General features: G+C 40.8%; 1 protein-coding gene across 2 annotated transcripts in view; it reads right to left on the bottom strand.

The window, feature by feature from the left end:
• Positions 1-17074, bottom strand: part of LOC111979394 (phosphatidylinositol 3-kinase regulatory subunit gamma) — a 51299-nt gene that overhangs the window by 18179 nt on the left and 16046 nt on the right. Inside the window, exons 3-5 of one of the 2 annotated variants that reach the window (XM_024009901.2) lie at positions 10008-10100; positions 674-748; positions 184-321 (exon numbers count right to left, since the gene is read on the bottom strand). In XM_024009901.2, coding sequence (XP_023865669.1) covers positions 184-321; positions 674-748; positions 10008-10100 — 306 coding nt within the window. Of the gene's footprint in view, positions 1-87; positions 322-673; positions 749-10007; positions 10101-17074 lie in introns of both variants that reach the window. The other variant, XM_024009900.2, reaches the window with a different exon arrangement.

A 17074-nucleotide genomic window follows, 5' to 3' on the forward strand; every position in this document is an offset into this window, starting at 1 on the left:
CTATTCCCTCAGGCAGGAGGGGGGCACGTGATTGACTCGCCACACAATTTATCTGTTTGCTCGTTCGGCTTCATGCGATTCTGTTACTTGCTATTGCCTGGGTCTGTTTCGTCGGGGCTGGGGATGGGTTGGTGGGGGGCACTGGTTGCGCACAAGCAGGGGTGAGTGAAATGTGGCATGTACCCGCGGCGCCCTGCTGCAGCACAGCCTGCAGGTCTGGGTAAACACCGGGGGGGATGACGGGGGACGGCAGCTCCCGCAGGTAGCGGAGTAAACACTCCGACACGGCGCCCACGTCACTACCAGGCCCCGACTCCACCTCTGGGGAAAGAGGTGAGAGAGAGAAACAGTCAGCGGGTCTGACYAAATGGATTTAATTCAATCAGATTTGTCACATGGAAATTCCCAAGAAAGCATTGGGAGCATTTTGAACGCATTGCATGATATTCATACATTTATAGASGATACTAGCAAGTTGTATCCAGTCAATACACTGGGTGAGAAAAGTATGAACATGCATTATTTATACAAGTAGTACAAGGAAAATGTTGTCACTGCAAATACCTCCACAAATGTAACAGTCAGTCAAAGCTCTTCATTTCAAGGATTAATGACACATCACTACTAATTCTAACAGAACAAATACAACTRAAGAGTGATAATAATAACTCGCCCTCTCTCTGGCTCTGTGTTGGGCCATCTGAGGCGGATGYGAGACGTGTCCTGTACAGTGTCTTGCAGTCCAGACCTGCAGACGAATCAAGATGATTTGAGACGTTAGCTCATCGTCCTTCCAAAAGAAACCCTCTACAGTATACATGACAGACAGACAGGTCACATTAAATGTAAAGACCCTAGGGATGTGATTATGAATACACTCCAGGGARCTAAGATGGAGGAAAGCGGAAGAGAGACACCTGTGTGGAAGAAACGGTCGCAAGTCGTTTCAGTTTGAGGAACTGTTTTAGTCTACATCCCAAATGGCACCCTACACTACTAAGTAATGCACTATGTAGGGAATAGGGTGTTGTTTGGTACACAGCTAGGTGATTATTGCTAACTTGGTATTACTCTTGGTCAAGACAAAAATAATTTATTTTGTAATGGATAAAATCTCAAATGATTGACTGTTAAATTAATCATCAGATACATTTTTTAATTTTTAATTTTACCCCCCTTTTCTCCCCAATTTTCGTGGTATCCAATCGCTAGTAATTACTATCTTGTCTCATCGCTACAACTCCCGTACGGGCTCGGGAGAGACGAAGGTCGAAAGCCATGCGTCCTCCGAAGCACAACCCAACCAAGCCGCACTGCTTCTTAACACAGCGCGCCTCCAACCYGGAAGCCAGCCGCACCAATGTGTCATTAACCATTTTAACCATCTGAAGAATTAACAAATTAATAATTAACCCAACACCACATCCCACATACCACCCCCCTCCCAGTACTTCATGTTTTTTGTGTTCTTTAGGAGTTAAGTCTGCCAGAGACTTAAGTCAATTTCTATTTAGTTTTTTTGGTACATGTGAAATATGGAAATTAAATCAAATTCAATTTCATGAGTCACTTACATACAGTCATACAGTCCCTCCCTATTTATCTTGTCTAATTACATAAAACAGCTAAACWCCATTAGTATGCAATTTCAATGCAATAGCATGATTACTGTGTTACTAGTGTAGGCCAACTACAGTGTTACAACCAGTGCCTAAAATAATGCTAATCACTATTGCTAATCGCTAACTAAATGCCACTTAGCTAAATAGCTACTAGCTAGGGCAAAGCAAATGTTAGCTCGAATACAGGTTGCTACTCATGATGTAGATCAGCATGTTTGTGCAACTGCATGTTCTGAATCAGATGGTCAATTCTAAAAATGTTGTCTAAATGTTATTCAAATATGATTAGGGTCCCCTGGGAAACACTTTCATAACTACTACCTGGCTTTGTTGTCATGCTAAACACCAACCATAGGATTAGAATAATCATTCTATCTCTATGATTACAACAGTTCACTCAAATGTTTTGATATATATCGCAAGTCAAATCGAGATCTTTGATTTAAAAATTGCCCATATCATGCAGCCCTACTAATAACCTGGTAACTTTACCAGTTTGTGCAAACATTTTGTGGCACAGAAAGGAAATTGTATATCTTCTTCAGGAGATGCACTTTAAAAGTAAGTAGGTAGGCTATATATCTTAAAAATAAATGTTTCTGCTGCTTGTAAATTGTATGTGGTGCTTCTAACTTTTCTACCAATGAAAAACAGTGAATTCYTTTTACTTAGAGCCCAGGTTACAACACAGGTATAAAACCAATGTCATGTGCATTGTTACCAAACCTTTCTGTAAGGGCACAGGAGCCATCAATAACAATCACCCAACACACAGCTGGGTGATTCTTGCTAACTTGGTATTACTCTTGGTAAAATTTGAAAAGATCCCAATTTTTTTTATAAAATACCATCTCAAAATCAGATAATGATTTTTTTTACACATTTTCTAAGACCACGCGCAAAATAAAATCTCATTACCATAATGCTTATAAAGTTAGAAGAAAAAAAACATTGCACGGTGAAAATGTTAAATTGTTTTAATTGCCTAAAGATACAGGAGTTATTACAAAACATTTATTCAAATTTGACATTTTGATTAAGTATATTGTCATTTTAGCCAGTTCTCATTACCGTAACACAATGAGAACTGTACTCCTCAAGCTGCTCTGGATTTCTGTAGTTGCTCTTTATGCTTCTCCACTGTAGCTTTTGATGCAGTCCTCTTTCTTTCCTTATCTGCCAATCTTAATAACAAGACGTCAGATKATGTTTATTAGACTACATTATTAAAACAACCCCTAAAATGAGCATTACACAAAAAAAATGTAGTTGGTTAGATGTTTTCATACCAAAATTACAYTGGCAAATTGGTTTCCTTACCCTGTAAGCAGTTGATGGACAAGATAGCAATCCATGCTTTGGTTTTGTTTAGCATTTATAGCACAAAACCAATGCAAGTGGATATCCCTTATAAGCAATTGTCACGCCCTGACCTTAGTTACGTTTTCTTTATTATTTTGGTTAGGTCAGRGTGTGACGAGGGTGGGTATGCTTGTTTTTGTATTGTCTAGGGGTTTTTGTATATGTAGGGGTTTTGGTATGTCTAGGTATATGTAGGTCTATGGTGGCCTGAATTGGTTCCCAATCAGAGGCAGCTGTTTATCGTTGTCTCTGATTGGGGATCATATTTAGGTTGCCATTTTCCCCTTTTGGTTTTGTGGGTTCTTGTCTATGTGTAGTTGCCTGTTCAGCACTCTTTGTATAGCTTCACAGTTCGTTTTGTTGTTTTGTTAGTTTTGTTTAGTGTTCATTCTTATAATAAAGAGAATGTACGCATATCACGCTGCGCCTTGGTCTCCTCCCTACAACGGCTGTGACAGCAATTTCACGTTCCATGTCCAAATCATCCCAAAGTGTAAAATGGATTGTACAGCTCAATAAAGTTACTTCAAGATGATTTGGAAACTAAATGCGAAAAATGCTAATATCAAGGATATTCACTTACATTGGTTTTGTGCTATAAATGCAAAAAAGTTGGAGACAGTGACCAGGTAAACAAACCCAAGCATGGATTGCAGTCTTATCTCGTTCATAGACTGCTTACAGGGTAAGAAAACCAATATGTCAGTTGTGTGAACTACCCCTTTAAGTCCACATGCCAGGCCAGTGTAGCTACATCTATATGCATGGTGTTGAGGCATACTTCTGGCTCTACACAAATCACTGGCATGGGGTGTGTATTTATCTTGTGAAAAGCATGAACTGGCGTACACCCAAAACAGTTAGAGATGCTGACTAACGGTGAGTAAACTGTAGGTTATACAAATAAATAGTCTCACACTTTATATAAGCTCCCAGTAATGTATTGGGTAAACCACCAACATTTAGGCATCAATGTTCCCTCTAAGCTAGCCCACCGCGCAGATCCCCGGGAGAGAACTTCACTCAACTTTCTTGTACTGCATTCCTAGTCGATCGTCAAACATTTMTGTAAAAAAAAMMAWKRWWAARSCSKKKKKTYCMAWTWWAAAAAATATATATATTTAGTCTCRGGCTGTTGCCAGTAGGTGCACCCAATTCAGCTGCCCTGCACGCCGGGTAGTCAAACTGACATTTTGAACCATTTCATTTGTCTGAAGGCATCAACTCTGCCTTTCTGGCATGCCCAGAGAGCAAATCAGAGAGCAAATCATGTATACTATAGGCTTACCACTGGCCAATCGGATGGCTCATATGACCGTGTCTGCAGTAACGTAGCAGGCATAAAAGAAAGCTACAACAAAGTTTATACTGTAAGATGTCAAAACGTTTAAAACCAAAGCTAGTGAGAGACTGTCAACAAAAACAGCAAAAAGATGCTGTTTTTATAAGTGAGTTCATGTTTAAAAGTTCTTACTCAGCACTGTCAACAAGCCATAAAATACRCATTCTTCCTATTTCCACTCAGCGCTACAACAAGCACTGAACCAGTAATGAATGAGTAGGAAAGTATCTATAGGCTTGCGTTGATGTTGTTATTATTAGCGGCTTGGGTCTTTTTTAATATCAAGGAATATTTCACTTTCTCTGTTCATAGGAGTAAMAACATGAATTTGATCATGAGGCAGAAATAATAYGGTGCGACTCGAGTTTTGCCATCAGCTGGAAGACGGTGTCACCTTTTGTCCGCAGAGGAAAGGGAGAGCGGAGGGATCTTAAGAAGCGAACCCTCAGTCTGCTGCTCTCGCCGTCCGCTGAGAGTGACCATCAGATGCAGGCACCGCCAGTAAAATAAAAAGTAAATKATTTAAATGTACAGTACCAGTCAAAAGTTTGGACACACCTACTCATTCAAGGGTTTTTCTTTATTTGTACTATTTTCTACATTGTAGAATAATAGTGAAGACATAAAATCTATGAAATAACACATATGGAATCAGGTAGTCACCAAAAAAGTGTGCAAAGCTGTCAAATCAAAGCGTGGCTACTTTGAAGAATCTCAAATATAAAATATATATATTTTTGGTTACTGCATGATTCCATGTGTCATTTCATAGTTTTGATTATTCTACAATGTAGAAAACAGTACAAATAAAGAAAAACCCTTGAATGAGTAGGTGTGTCCAAACTTTTGACTGGTACTGTATGTAAATAAGGTATTTCGGGTTTTAAGTTTTAATACATTTGTAGAATGTGAAATGTCAGAATAATAGTAGAGAGAAAGATTTATTTCAGCTTTCATTTCTTTCATCACATTCCCAGTGGGTCAGAAGTTTACATACACTCAATTAGTATTTGGTAGCATTGCCTTTAAATTGTTTAACTTGGGTCAAACGTTTTGGGTAGCCTTCCACAAGCTTCCCACAATAAGTTGGGTGAATTTTGGCCCATTCCTCCTGACAGAGCTGGTGTAACTGAGTCAGGTTTGTAGGCCTCCTTGCTCGCACACGCTTTTTCAGTTCTGCCCACAAATCTTCTATAGGATTGAGGTCAGGGCTTTGTGATGGCCACTCCAATACCTTGACTTTGTTGTCCTTAAGCCATTTTGCCACAATTTTGGAAGTATGCTTGGGGTCATTGTCCATTTGGAAGACCCATTTGCGACCAAGCTTTAACTTCCTGACTGATGTCTTGAGATGTTGCGTCAATATATCCACATAATATCCACATAATAGGCCTTGAAATACATCCACAGGTACACCTCCAATTGACTCAAATGATGTCAATTAGCCTATCTGAAGCTTCTAAAGCCATGATATCATTTTCTGGAATTTTCCAAGCTGTTTAAAAAGGCACAGTCAACTTAGTGTAAGATTTTTTWAAAGTTTAATGTGCCTTTAAAAAGCCTTTAGAATTATAAAATGGTAAGGACCATTTTTTTTTGTTGCAGTGGTGGCATGTCAAAGGATTATGGAAGRGGGAGGGGTGGTGGTTCAGATTCTTTTCTTTAGGTTTTCAAAAAAAAAATATATATTTAATAGAAAACCACAATTGGATGTGCGAATATTGCATAAACCACATCAGACAATTTTTTAGGTCCCAAAATATTTTATAAAATAAATCTTTTTTTGTGAAGTTATCCTTTAATTCAAGTGTGCATGCACCTAGCACTGTTGTTTGGTTAGCAGTGTATCTGTTGCTCACATAGTGTGATGGAGTTATATTTTACATGCATCAGAAACAGTTATCATTACCAAACTTGTAATTACCGTAAGACAACCATATGGCATGGTAATGAGTATTGGTCATTATGGTCATGAGAAGCCCTAAGCAAATTTAGCTGTGGCAGAAGCTACTATGACTCAATTCATGCTCTTTCTAATCTATTATACTGTAAATAGTTTATTCAATGTTTTTGCTCAAACATCAAGTATTATACAGTTGGGCCTCCCGAGTGGCGCAGTGGTCTAAAGAGAGATCCTGGTTCGAGTCCAGGCTCTGTCACATAAGGCGGTGCACAATTGGCCCAGCGTCGTCCGGGTTAGGGGAGGGTTTGGCCGGAAGGGATGTCCCTGTCCGATCGCGCTCTAGTGACTCCTGTGGCGGGCCGGGCGCATGCATGCTGACACGGTCGCCAGGTGTACGGTGTTTCCTCCGACACATTGGTGTGGCTGGCTTCCGGGTTAAGCGGGCATTGTGTCAAAAAGCAGTGCGGCTTGGTTGGGTCGTGCTTCGGAGGACGCATGGCTCTCCGAAAGACAAGGCTGATGAGACAAGACTGTAACTACCAATTGGATACCATGAAACTGTGGAGAAAAAGAGGTAAAAAAAATAAAAAAAGATTTAAGTATTACAGTTACAGTAATGATAATAAAAAATWAAAAAATGGGTCAATGGGGTGTACGAGGACTATTATCAAATTTAAACATAATAACAGAGAAAAGACTAGCTTACCTTGTAGCCATCTTTGATCTTCTCTTCTTAGTAATGCATTATGGGCCGATTGTTATTAATGAAAAACTGTACTTCGTAAAGAAACTTGAAGAAATGCTAAGGTAATGTGAAACACGTGATCATTTTTTGGTCTAAAATATGACTAATTATTAATGTGAATACCCAGAAATKATAACGGTCTTTGAATATGTATATTAAACAATATTTCATTGATTTTAATTAAATATGCTAGTTATTTTATAAAATGAAATGCATGTAAAGTCCTACAAAATGTACATTACAGTAATGAGTGAGTAATTTCTTTAATTAAAAAAACTAAAATAAGATTTTAGCCTAACACAAGTTAAAGAGACAGAAACCAAGCATAGTGAGCATTCATTTGTGAAACTGACACGTCTGTCCAACACGTGTAAATTGTACTTCATACAATTTTGTGCTATTGGGTAGAGTGGGACGAAAGGTGTGTGTGCCCCACCTTTGTGCCTGTGCATGGCTGTGTGCGCACTGTTATTTGTGTGTGTGCATGGTTATTTGTTTGTGTGCACGTCTCTGTGTGTGTCCGTGTATGTAGGGGAAAACTGGGACAAAAGGAACACGTTTTCCCCCCTAATTACTCAGATCTATGCAGTTAGCGATACCATATCTTATGACAAACAAGTTATGTCCTCTACCATTAGCAACTGTAAATTAGAGGTAGTTTCGCGAGCCAATGCTAACTAGCATTAGCACAATGAAGAAGTCGAGTAGATACGCGAAACTCAAACTTCCTTCAAACTGAGCATAGACAAATAAAAATGGTATCCACAAGTTCATCTGACTCTGGGGAAGTACTGTAGATAAAGGGCCTCATGSCAAAATCMCGAAGTATCCCTTTAAAATGGGAAGGTAGTGTGTTTTTCACCATTTTCAATGATTATTCAGGTGCGCTCCAGCTGTCCTTGGCGCACTCCTCGTGTCACGATAGAATTCAAAAAATKATTCTCTTCACAAACGGCAAACTCATCATGCTTATCACATTTCCATGGCAATTAACCCCCAGAATCATAAATATATATATATTTTTTACCACTAACCTCTCGACAAAAGCTTATGCGAGAAGCTGATCGATCAAGTCAATTAATTAAGGTATCATTCTAATGATGTCATAATTTTCAAACATTCAGTCATTTGTTGATATTGTGCTAACATTTTAAAAGCAATATGAACTAGGAGACAATGGCCTGTGCTGAAATGTTTATTATATTTCATTCCAGGTCCCTCAGTTAACATTGTGTTACTTTCGTCCCACCCGTCTCTCCTGTAACTTCTACCAAGCTAAGACCCAAGACTAGCTGGCATGATACTTGAAACCTATGATGGGTTAACCTCTCTTGGGTAGGGGGCAGTATTTTCACGTCCGGATGAAAAGCGTGCCCAAAGTAAACTGCCTGTTACTCAGGCCCAGAAGCTAGGATATGTATATAATTTGGATAGAAAACACTCTACAGTTTCTAAAACTCTTATAATTATGTCTGAGTATAACAGAACTGATATGGCAGGCGAAACCAAGGACAAACCACCCCCCCCCCAAAAAACAATATTCAACCTACCACTGTTTTCAATGGCTGTCACTTTTATTATAAAACTAAATCCTCCCAGATTGCAGTTCCCAGGGCTTCCACTAGATGTCAACAGTCTTTAGAAAGAGTTTCAGGCTGGTTTTTGAAAAATGAGCCAGAAATTGTAGTTTTTCTAGGTGGCTCCCATTTTGGCTGTAGTGTTTCCAAGTGTGTGGAAGAGAGCACGTTCTTTGGTATTTTTCTCCGGTAAAGACAATAACGATTCTCCATCTTAAATTGTATCGTTTATTTACGTATTAGGGTACCTAAGGTTTGATTATAAACGTTGTTTGACTTGTTTGGAAAAGTTHATTAGTAACGTTTGGGATTCATTTTGTATGCATTTTGAAGGGGGGAAACTGGGTGGATTATTGACTGAAGCGCGCCAGCTAAACTGAGTTTTTATGGATATAAAGAAGGACATTATCGAACAAAAGGACCATTTGTGATGTATCTGGGACCTTTTGGAGTACCAACAGAAGAAGATCATCAAAGGCATTTATTATATCGCTATTTCTGACTTTTGTGGCGCACCTACCTGGTTGAAATATGTTTTTCATGCTTTTGTATGCGGGGCGCTGTCCTCAGATAATCGCATGGTGTGCTTTCACCGTAAAGCCTTTTTGAAATCTGAYACAGCGGCTGGATTAACAAGAAGTTAAGCTTTATTTTGATGTATTACACTTGTGATTTTATGAAAGTTAAATATTTATAATTCTGTAGTTTGAATTTCGAGCTCTGCAATTTCACAGGATGTTGAAGTTAAGAAAATGACATTGTTGCAACCTTAAACTAAACACCTCTACAACCTAAAAACCTTTCCAGGTCCGTTTTTTTACTTACAGAAACATMTTTTGTAGATAACTCTGCAAAACATTGTCGGCATTGGGCTGTTTTTTTTGCAGGGAGCTTGTCCTCCGCATTAGGAACGAGCTGACTTCACTATATCATTCTAGCTTCAGTGTCATCTGAGAAAATGGCGTATTATTTCGCCATGTGTTACTTTAGTCCCGGCTCTCCCCTATGCACACTGAAACTGTGAAAGAAGATGAAACTGTGAAAGAAGACCTCCTCCTGAGTAGTATTAATTGGTAATACAGTGTGAATGAAGACCTCCTCCTGAGTGGTATTAATTGGTAATACAGTGTGAATGAAGACATTCCTCCTGAGTGGTATTAATTGGTAATACAGTGTGAATGAAGACCACTGTCCTGCATGACACCATGAGCACAGAGGTGAGAATAAATATCAGGGACAAATAAACACTACAGTGTAGGCTGTATAGTGTAGTCTGAGGAGATATGAGACAGTATTCCGTTAGTCCAAAACCTATCTGAGTAATATCATGTATTCCCATTGTGCCTCTCCTCTGAATGGCGACTACTAGGATACCGCTGTACATTTCTATTTACTGTGTATTTATGTTAATGTTTGCGTTGTGTTGCATTGCCTTGTGTTGTGTGTGAGTGCGTACCTTTYTTCTCAATGGCCTCCACTAGGTTCACCAGGGTAGGGGGAGCAGTTTCTGGTGGTGTGAACTGCTCAGTCAAATCCAGAAGAGAAACAGCTGAAACAACAACACAAACCATGGTTACATTTTCTGGAAAAACCTTAACTGGATTCCAGAAGGCCTCCATTGACAGAGAGCTGTACGACCGGACTATCGCTTGTCCTTTAAAATGTGAATGCATGTGCTTTTCATTTCATATTTGCTCAAGGAAGACCACATATCCCATAAACAGCAGTTGGAGGCAGCCAAAAACACTATTGTCTAGACTCCAGAGACTGAGTCCCTTATACATTACATTTACATTGTCCAAAAATAGAAATAATCCCAGACAAGCAATGTACCATTGAGAAAGGAAAGGGGCTTAGTGAACAGAAAGACGATACACAACCAGAGCCAGCCGGTCTGTTGAGGGACAAAAACTTTTCACCTCACCACAACTACCCCATACAGTAAATCAAACATCTTTTCAGTCACAGAGGGAAAGCGAGGTAGAGAATGAGGGAGGGGTAACAGAGAGAAAAAGAGATCCCATTTCCCTTCTCTCTCCTCGCTCTCCTTTTCCACCCCTCCAGTCATTTCTCTGCGCTTGTTTCGCCTTGGCCCTTTGCGTGAGTGGAGCACAATAAAGGATTTAATCAAAAATCCTGAACAAGCAAAAGCCCTGTGTCCGGCTGCCAGGGCCTCCTTTTCGGGCCCACCGCACCCGAGGCCAGAGCTTGGCAGCCTCCTGCTCCTGGCAGTGCACGGCTGAACCGCGGCTGATTATTCATTTGGGGAGTTCAGACGAAAGCGCAGCGTCAGCACATTCTGCCCCTCTCTCGCTCTCTCCCTCTATCCGTTGCACGTTGAACATGGGAACTGCTTTTCCGGAGTGATGAGCGGTAATAGCCTGTGCTAGCATGCAGCAGTGTCCATTTTTGRTGGGTTGATTTTCACAGGGGCAGACTTTCGGCATTTCAAAATGCCGTTGAGGGGACCCTCCACCGCACAAATGAAAATGTTTTTCATTTCAGTAACTATAAAAAATATATAGGCCATGTAAACAACTTTACATGGGGGGAGGGCAGCTGGGGCTCAATTTCAATTGACTCCTTTCAAAAGTCCACCCATGCATGGTTGGTCTCTAGCAGCAGTTGCTCAGTTGTCATAATGTTCTTTCCACCAATAGGTATTCTCGTATCTGGTAAGGAAATASTTAAATAAAAACCTGTCAGCTGTTTAATAAATGAAAATAAAGGAAATAAATGACCTATCGATAAATACAGACTATGCAAGTCATACTAAAATCAAGTAGTTATTCTTTTTAACAGCATAGTACAGTGAATATTCAATTCAACAGGACTGAAGGCAATCCACAGACATGCATGGAACTAATATGCACTTGGGGTTGGGGTGGGACGCAGCCAATAAAATAGGGAAATCAAATCCAATAGGCAAATAAGCAAAAATATAGACTATAAAAACCACAAAACAAATGTATTCCAATACTTTGGAGGTGGGTGGCAGGAGAATCAAATGCCATATACTCCTCCAGAAGAATAACTACCATCCCTCGCTCTGTCACACACACGCTCAGAGTAGCTTGGGTTTTTGTGCAAATGAGGGGGCAGGTGGGGTGGGGGGGGGACAGCTGCGGCCCTGGAGTCATCTTTGGGTTTTTGGAGAGAGCACCAACTCATCATTACTCAATTAGAACCACCTCGGCGGTCTGTGTGCTGGCAGGCAGGCCTGCAACTCAACATGTCTTGGAGAGAGAGGCAAATGGAGAGAGAGCAGAGAGAGAACACAGACAGACAGAGACAGAGAGAGAACAGATGGAGGGAGGAGAGAGGGAGAGAGCAGTATAATCATGTGATAACCGTAACCAGCTTTATTCACGCTGGGATGGGCCGTCTGTGTGGAAGTTTAATGGTCTGCTTTGGTTAGGGCTGTTGCGGTCATGAAATTTTGTCAACCGGTGATTGTCAAGCAAATAACTACCGGCCTCACAGTAATTGGCCGTTAATTAACATAAAAACATTTAGCATCTCCTGGCTTCAACGCATAGTTTACAAGCCACTGATTCAGACATTTGGAACATCTACATCTGAAAATGTCTAATAAATCCATGTAATATAGCCTACACCATCACAATGAATCCATGATTAATTTTAGACAGGTCTAAAGAAACATGATATGAAGAACAGAAGAACAGAATAGCATAGCATACTCTGAGTTGTCCTTATGTTAGGCCCTGATCTGGCTACACTAGTTCATTTAGATAAGATATTCTTAGAATTACGTGGCATTATTTTATATTATTTTATAGTATGWAGAACACAATTGAACATAGCTGAATAAAATAGAAAGGATAYTTTCTCCAAACGATTTGAGGGAGTGGGCACATCGGCTATTCTGTGTTCAGCGGTTACCAAAGAAACAGGTCCTCCTAWATGCTTAATTTAGAGATATTTATGTAACATTAGTTGTGATACAAATGTTGGGCTATATGGTGCTGCATGATGTCACTCTAATGATGATTTGAAAAAAAAAAGTTGGATGAAAGGCATGAACTCTGGTTTGCTTTTTGCGCAGGCTGTACACACTTCATCAGTCGCTCATTCACAATTTGACAAGAACTTGATAATGTCTTGAATTTCCCGGCTGCATCCACTTTGTGTGGCCGTAATGCCCTTGGGCTGTATACTCAATCATCAAGTTTGCAGACGACAACAGTAGTAGGCCTGATTACCAACAATGATGAGAAAGCCTACAGGGAGGAGGTAAGGGCCCTGGCAGAGTCATGCCAGGAAAATAATCTCAACAAAACGAAGGAGCTGATCGTGGACTTCAGGAAACAGCAGAGGGAGCACGCCCCTATCCACATCGACGGGACTGCAGTGGAGAAGGTAGAAAGCTTCAAGTTCCTTGGCGTACACATCAATGACAATCTGAAATGGTCCACCCACACAGACAGTGTGGTGAAGAAGGCTCAACAGYGCCTCTTCAACCTCAGGAGGCTGAAGAAATTTGGCTTGGACCCTAAGACCCTCACAAACTTTTACATATGCACAATTGAGAGCATSCTGTCATGCTGTATCACTGTCTGGTACTGCAACTGCACCGCCCACAAACGCAGGGCTCTCCAGAGGGTGGTGCGCTGCCCAACACATCACCGGGGGCAGACTGCCTACCCTCCAGGACACCTGCGGCAYCTGATATCACAGGAAGGCCAAAAAGATCAAAGACATCAACCACCCGAGCCACAGCCTGTTCACCCCGCTATCATCCAGAAGGCAAGGTCAGTACAGGTGAATCAAAGCTGGGACGAGAGACTGAAAAACAGCTTCTATCTCAAGGCCATCAGACTGTTAAAATAGCCATCACTAGCCGGCTACCACCCAGTTACTAAACCCTGCTGCCCTATATACAGTGGGGAGAACAAGTATTTGATACACTGCCGATTTTGCAGGTTTTCCTACTTACAAAGCATGTAGAGGTCTGTAATTTTTATCATAGGTACACTTCAACTGTGAGTGACGGAATCTAAAACAAAAATCAAGAAAATCACATTGTATGATTTTTAAGTAATTAATTTGCATTTTATTGCATGACATAAGTATTTGATACATCAGAAAAGCAGAACTTAATCCATGCTTCACAGTTGGGATGGTGGTCTTGGGGTTGTACTCATCCTTCTTCTTCCTCCAAACACAGCGAGTGGAGTTTAGACCAAAAAGCTCTATTTTTTGACTCATCAGACCACATGACCTTCTCCCATTCCTCCTCTGGATCATCCAGATTGTCATTGGCAAACTTCAGATGGGCCTGGACATACGCTGGGCTTGAGCAGGGGGACCTTGCGTGCGCTGCAGGATTTTAATCCATGGCGGCGTAGTGTGTTACTAATGGTTTTCTTTGAGACTGTGGTCCCAGCTCTCTTCAGGTCATTGACCAGGTCTGCCGTGTAGTTCTGGGCTGATCCCTCACCTTCCTCATGATCATTGATGCCCCACGAGGTGAGATCTTGCATGGAGCCCCAGACCGGGGGTGATTGACCGTCATCTGAATTCTTCCATTTTCTAATAATTGCACCAACAGTTGTTGCCTTGTCACCAAGCTGCTTGCCTATTGTCCTGTAGCCCATCCCAGCCTTGTGCAGGTCTACAATTTTATCCCTGATGTCCTTACAAGCTCTCTGGTCTTGGCCATTGTGGAGAAGTTGGAGTCTGTTTGATTGAGTGTGTGGACAGGTGTCTTTTATACAGGTAACGAGTTCAAACAGGTGCAGTTAATACAGGTAATGAGTGGAGAATAGGAGGCTTCTTAAGAAAAACTAACAGGTCTGTGAGAGCCGGAATTCTTACTGGTTGGTAGGTGATCAAATACTTATGTCATGCAATAAATTGCAAATTAATTACTTAAAATCATACAATGTGATTTTATGGATTTTTGTTTTAGATTCCGTCTCTCACAGTTAAGTCTATGATAAAAAATTACAGACCTCTACATGCTTTGTAAGTAGGAAAACCTGCAAAACGGCAGTGTATCAAATACTTGTTCTCCCCACTGTACATAGGCATGGAATCACTAGTCACTTTAATAATGGAACACTAGTCACTTTAAAAATGTTTACATACTGCTTTACTCATCTCATATTGTACAGTTGAAGTCGGACGTTTACATCACTTAGGTTAGAGTCATTAAAACTTGTTTTCAAACAGCCAACAAAACTATAGTTTTGGCAGTCGGTTAGGACATCTACTTTGTGCATGAACAAGTAATTTTTCCAACAATTGTTTACAGACAGATTATTTCACTTATAAATCACAATTCCAGTGGGTCAGAAGTTTACATACACTAAGTTGACTGTGCCTTTAACCAGCTTGGAAAATTCCAGAAATTATGTCATGGCTTTAAGCTTCTAATAGGCTAATTGGCATCATTTGAGTCAATTGGAGGTGTACCTGTGGACGTATTTCAAGGCCTACCTTCAAACTCAGTGCCTCTGCTTGACATCATGACCTCAGAAAAAAAATTGTAGACCTCCACAAGTCTGGTTCATCCTTGGGAGCAATTTCTAAACGCCTGAAGGTACCACGTTCATCTGTACAAACAATAGTACACAAGTATAAACACCATGGGATCACGCAGTCGTCATACCGCTCAGGATGAAGACGCCTTCTGTCTCCTACAGATGAACGTACTTTGGTGCAAAAAGTGCAAATCAATCCCAGAAGAACAGCAAAGCCCTTGTGAAGATGCTGGAGGAAACAGGTACAAAAGTATCTATATCCACAGTAAAACGAGTCCTATATCGACATAACCTGAAAGGCCGCTCAGCAAGGAAGAGCAACTGCTCCAAAACCGCCATAAAAAAGCCAGACTCGGTTTGCAACTGCACATTGGACAAAGATCGTACTTTTTGGAGAAGTGTCCTCTGGTCTGATGAAACAAAAATAGAACTGTTTGGCCATAATGACCATCGTTATGTTTGGAGGAAAAAGGGAGGCTTGTAAGCCGAAGAACACCATCCCAACCGTGAAGCACGGGGGTGGCAGCATCATGTTGTGGGGGTGCTTTGCTGCAGGAGGGACTGGTGCACTTCACAAAATAGATGCATCTCATGAGGTATAAGAAGATTATGTGGATATATTGAAGCAACATCTCAAGACATCAGTCAGGAAGTTAAAGCTTGGTTGCAAATTAGTCAAATGGACAATGACCCCAAGCATACTTCCAAAGTTGTGGCAAAAGGCTCAAGGACAACAAAGTCAAGGTATTGGAGTGGCCATCACAAAGCCCTGACTCAATCCTATAGAACATGGGTGTCAAACTCTGGCCCACGGGCCAAATTTGGCCCGCGGGGTAATTATATTTGGCCCGCGAGACAATACCAAATTACTACTAGAGCTGGCCCGCCGGTATTATACAGCGCATTCACCGCTAATACTACGAATCCCATAATGCTCTGCTGTTTGTTTTCGCGCGCCAATCAGGACAGGACCCAGAAACGCCCTCTCCTCTGTGACAGTAGTCATAGCAACATAGACGCTACAACTGTCAGCGCGCTATCCCTTCCCAAAAATGGCGAAAAGAAAGGCAGAAAAACAGGAGCTTTCTGAACAAGTGGGAGGCAGAATATCTGTTTACATATGTAAAAGACAAACCTGTTTGTCTTGTTTGTGGAGTCAACGTGGCTGTAAGTAAAGGAGTACAACATTAGACGACACTATGAAACGAAACACCATTGACAAATACAAGGACCTGGACATGACTCAAAGGAGCCAGAAAGTAGAGGAGATGAAAAGTTGGTTTCACAACAGAATATGTTCAAAAAAGCCACATCAACAAAGTGCTGGCTTGGGCACATCAGATTAGATCAGTGTGCAATAATTAACGTTTTCTTTGTGCACTTTTTCTTGCTACAAGGCATGGGCTTGAATGGTTGATTGATTTATTATCATTTCATTTGTAAAATTATTAGCCAGTGGAAAAAGTTTATTTTGGTATTTAAATCAGAAGGCTGCAAATAGAAAAGAGGCATACGATTTTTATTTACATTTTATTTATTTAATAAATGAATGCCATTGATGTGTTTTTTCATTTGAAATTCGATTTTGCATGTCTCCACTTTAAATTATATATTGTATGGTAATAAGCGATGCTTGTTCCATATTCAATGTTAAAGCAAAACTTGTTTGGGTCCATATTAAAAGGTTAATTTGTTCAATGTTGGCCCGCGACTTTGTTCAGGTTTTACATTTTGGCCCACTGGGTATTTGAGTTTGACACCCCTGCTATAGAACATTTGTGGGCAGCATGAAAAAGCGTGTGGCGAGCAAGGAGGCCTACAAACCTGACCCAGTTACACCAGCTCTGTCAGGAGGAATGGGCCAAAAATTCACCCAACTTATTGAGGGAAGCTTGTGGAAGGCTACCCGAAACGTTTGATCCAAGTTAAACAATTTAAAGGCAATGCTACCAAATACTAATTGAGTGTATGTAAACTTCTGACCCACTGGGAATGTGATGAAAGAAATAAAAGCTGA

This window comes from Salvelinus sp. IW2-2015, linkage group LG19 (genome assembly GCF_002910315.2).
Source record: "Salvelinus sp. IW2-2015 linkage group LG19, ASM291031v2, whole genome shotgun sequence".
Taxonomy (NCBI): Eukaryota; Metazoa; Chordata; class Actinopteri; order Salmoniformes; family Salmonidae; genus Salvelinus; species Salvelinus sp. IW2-2015.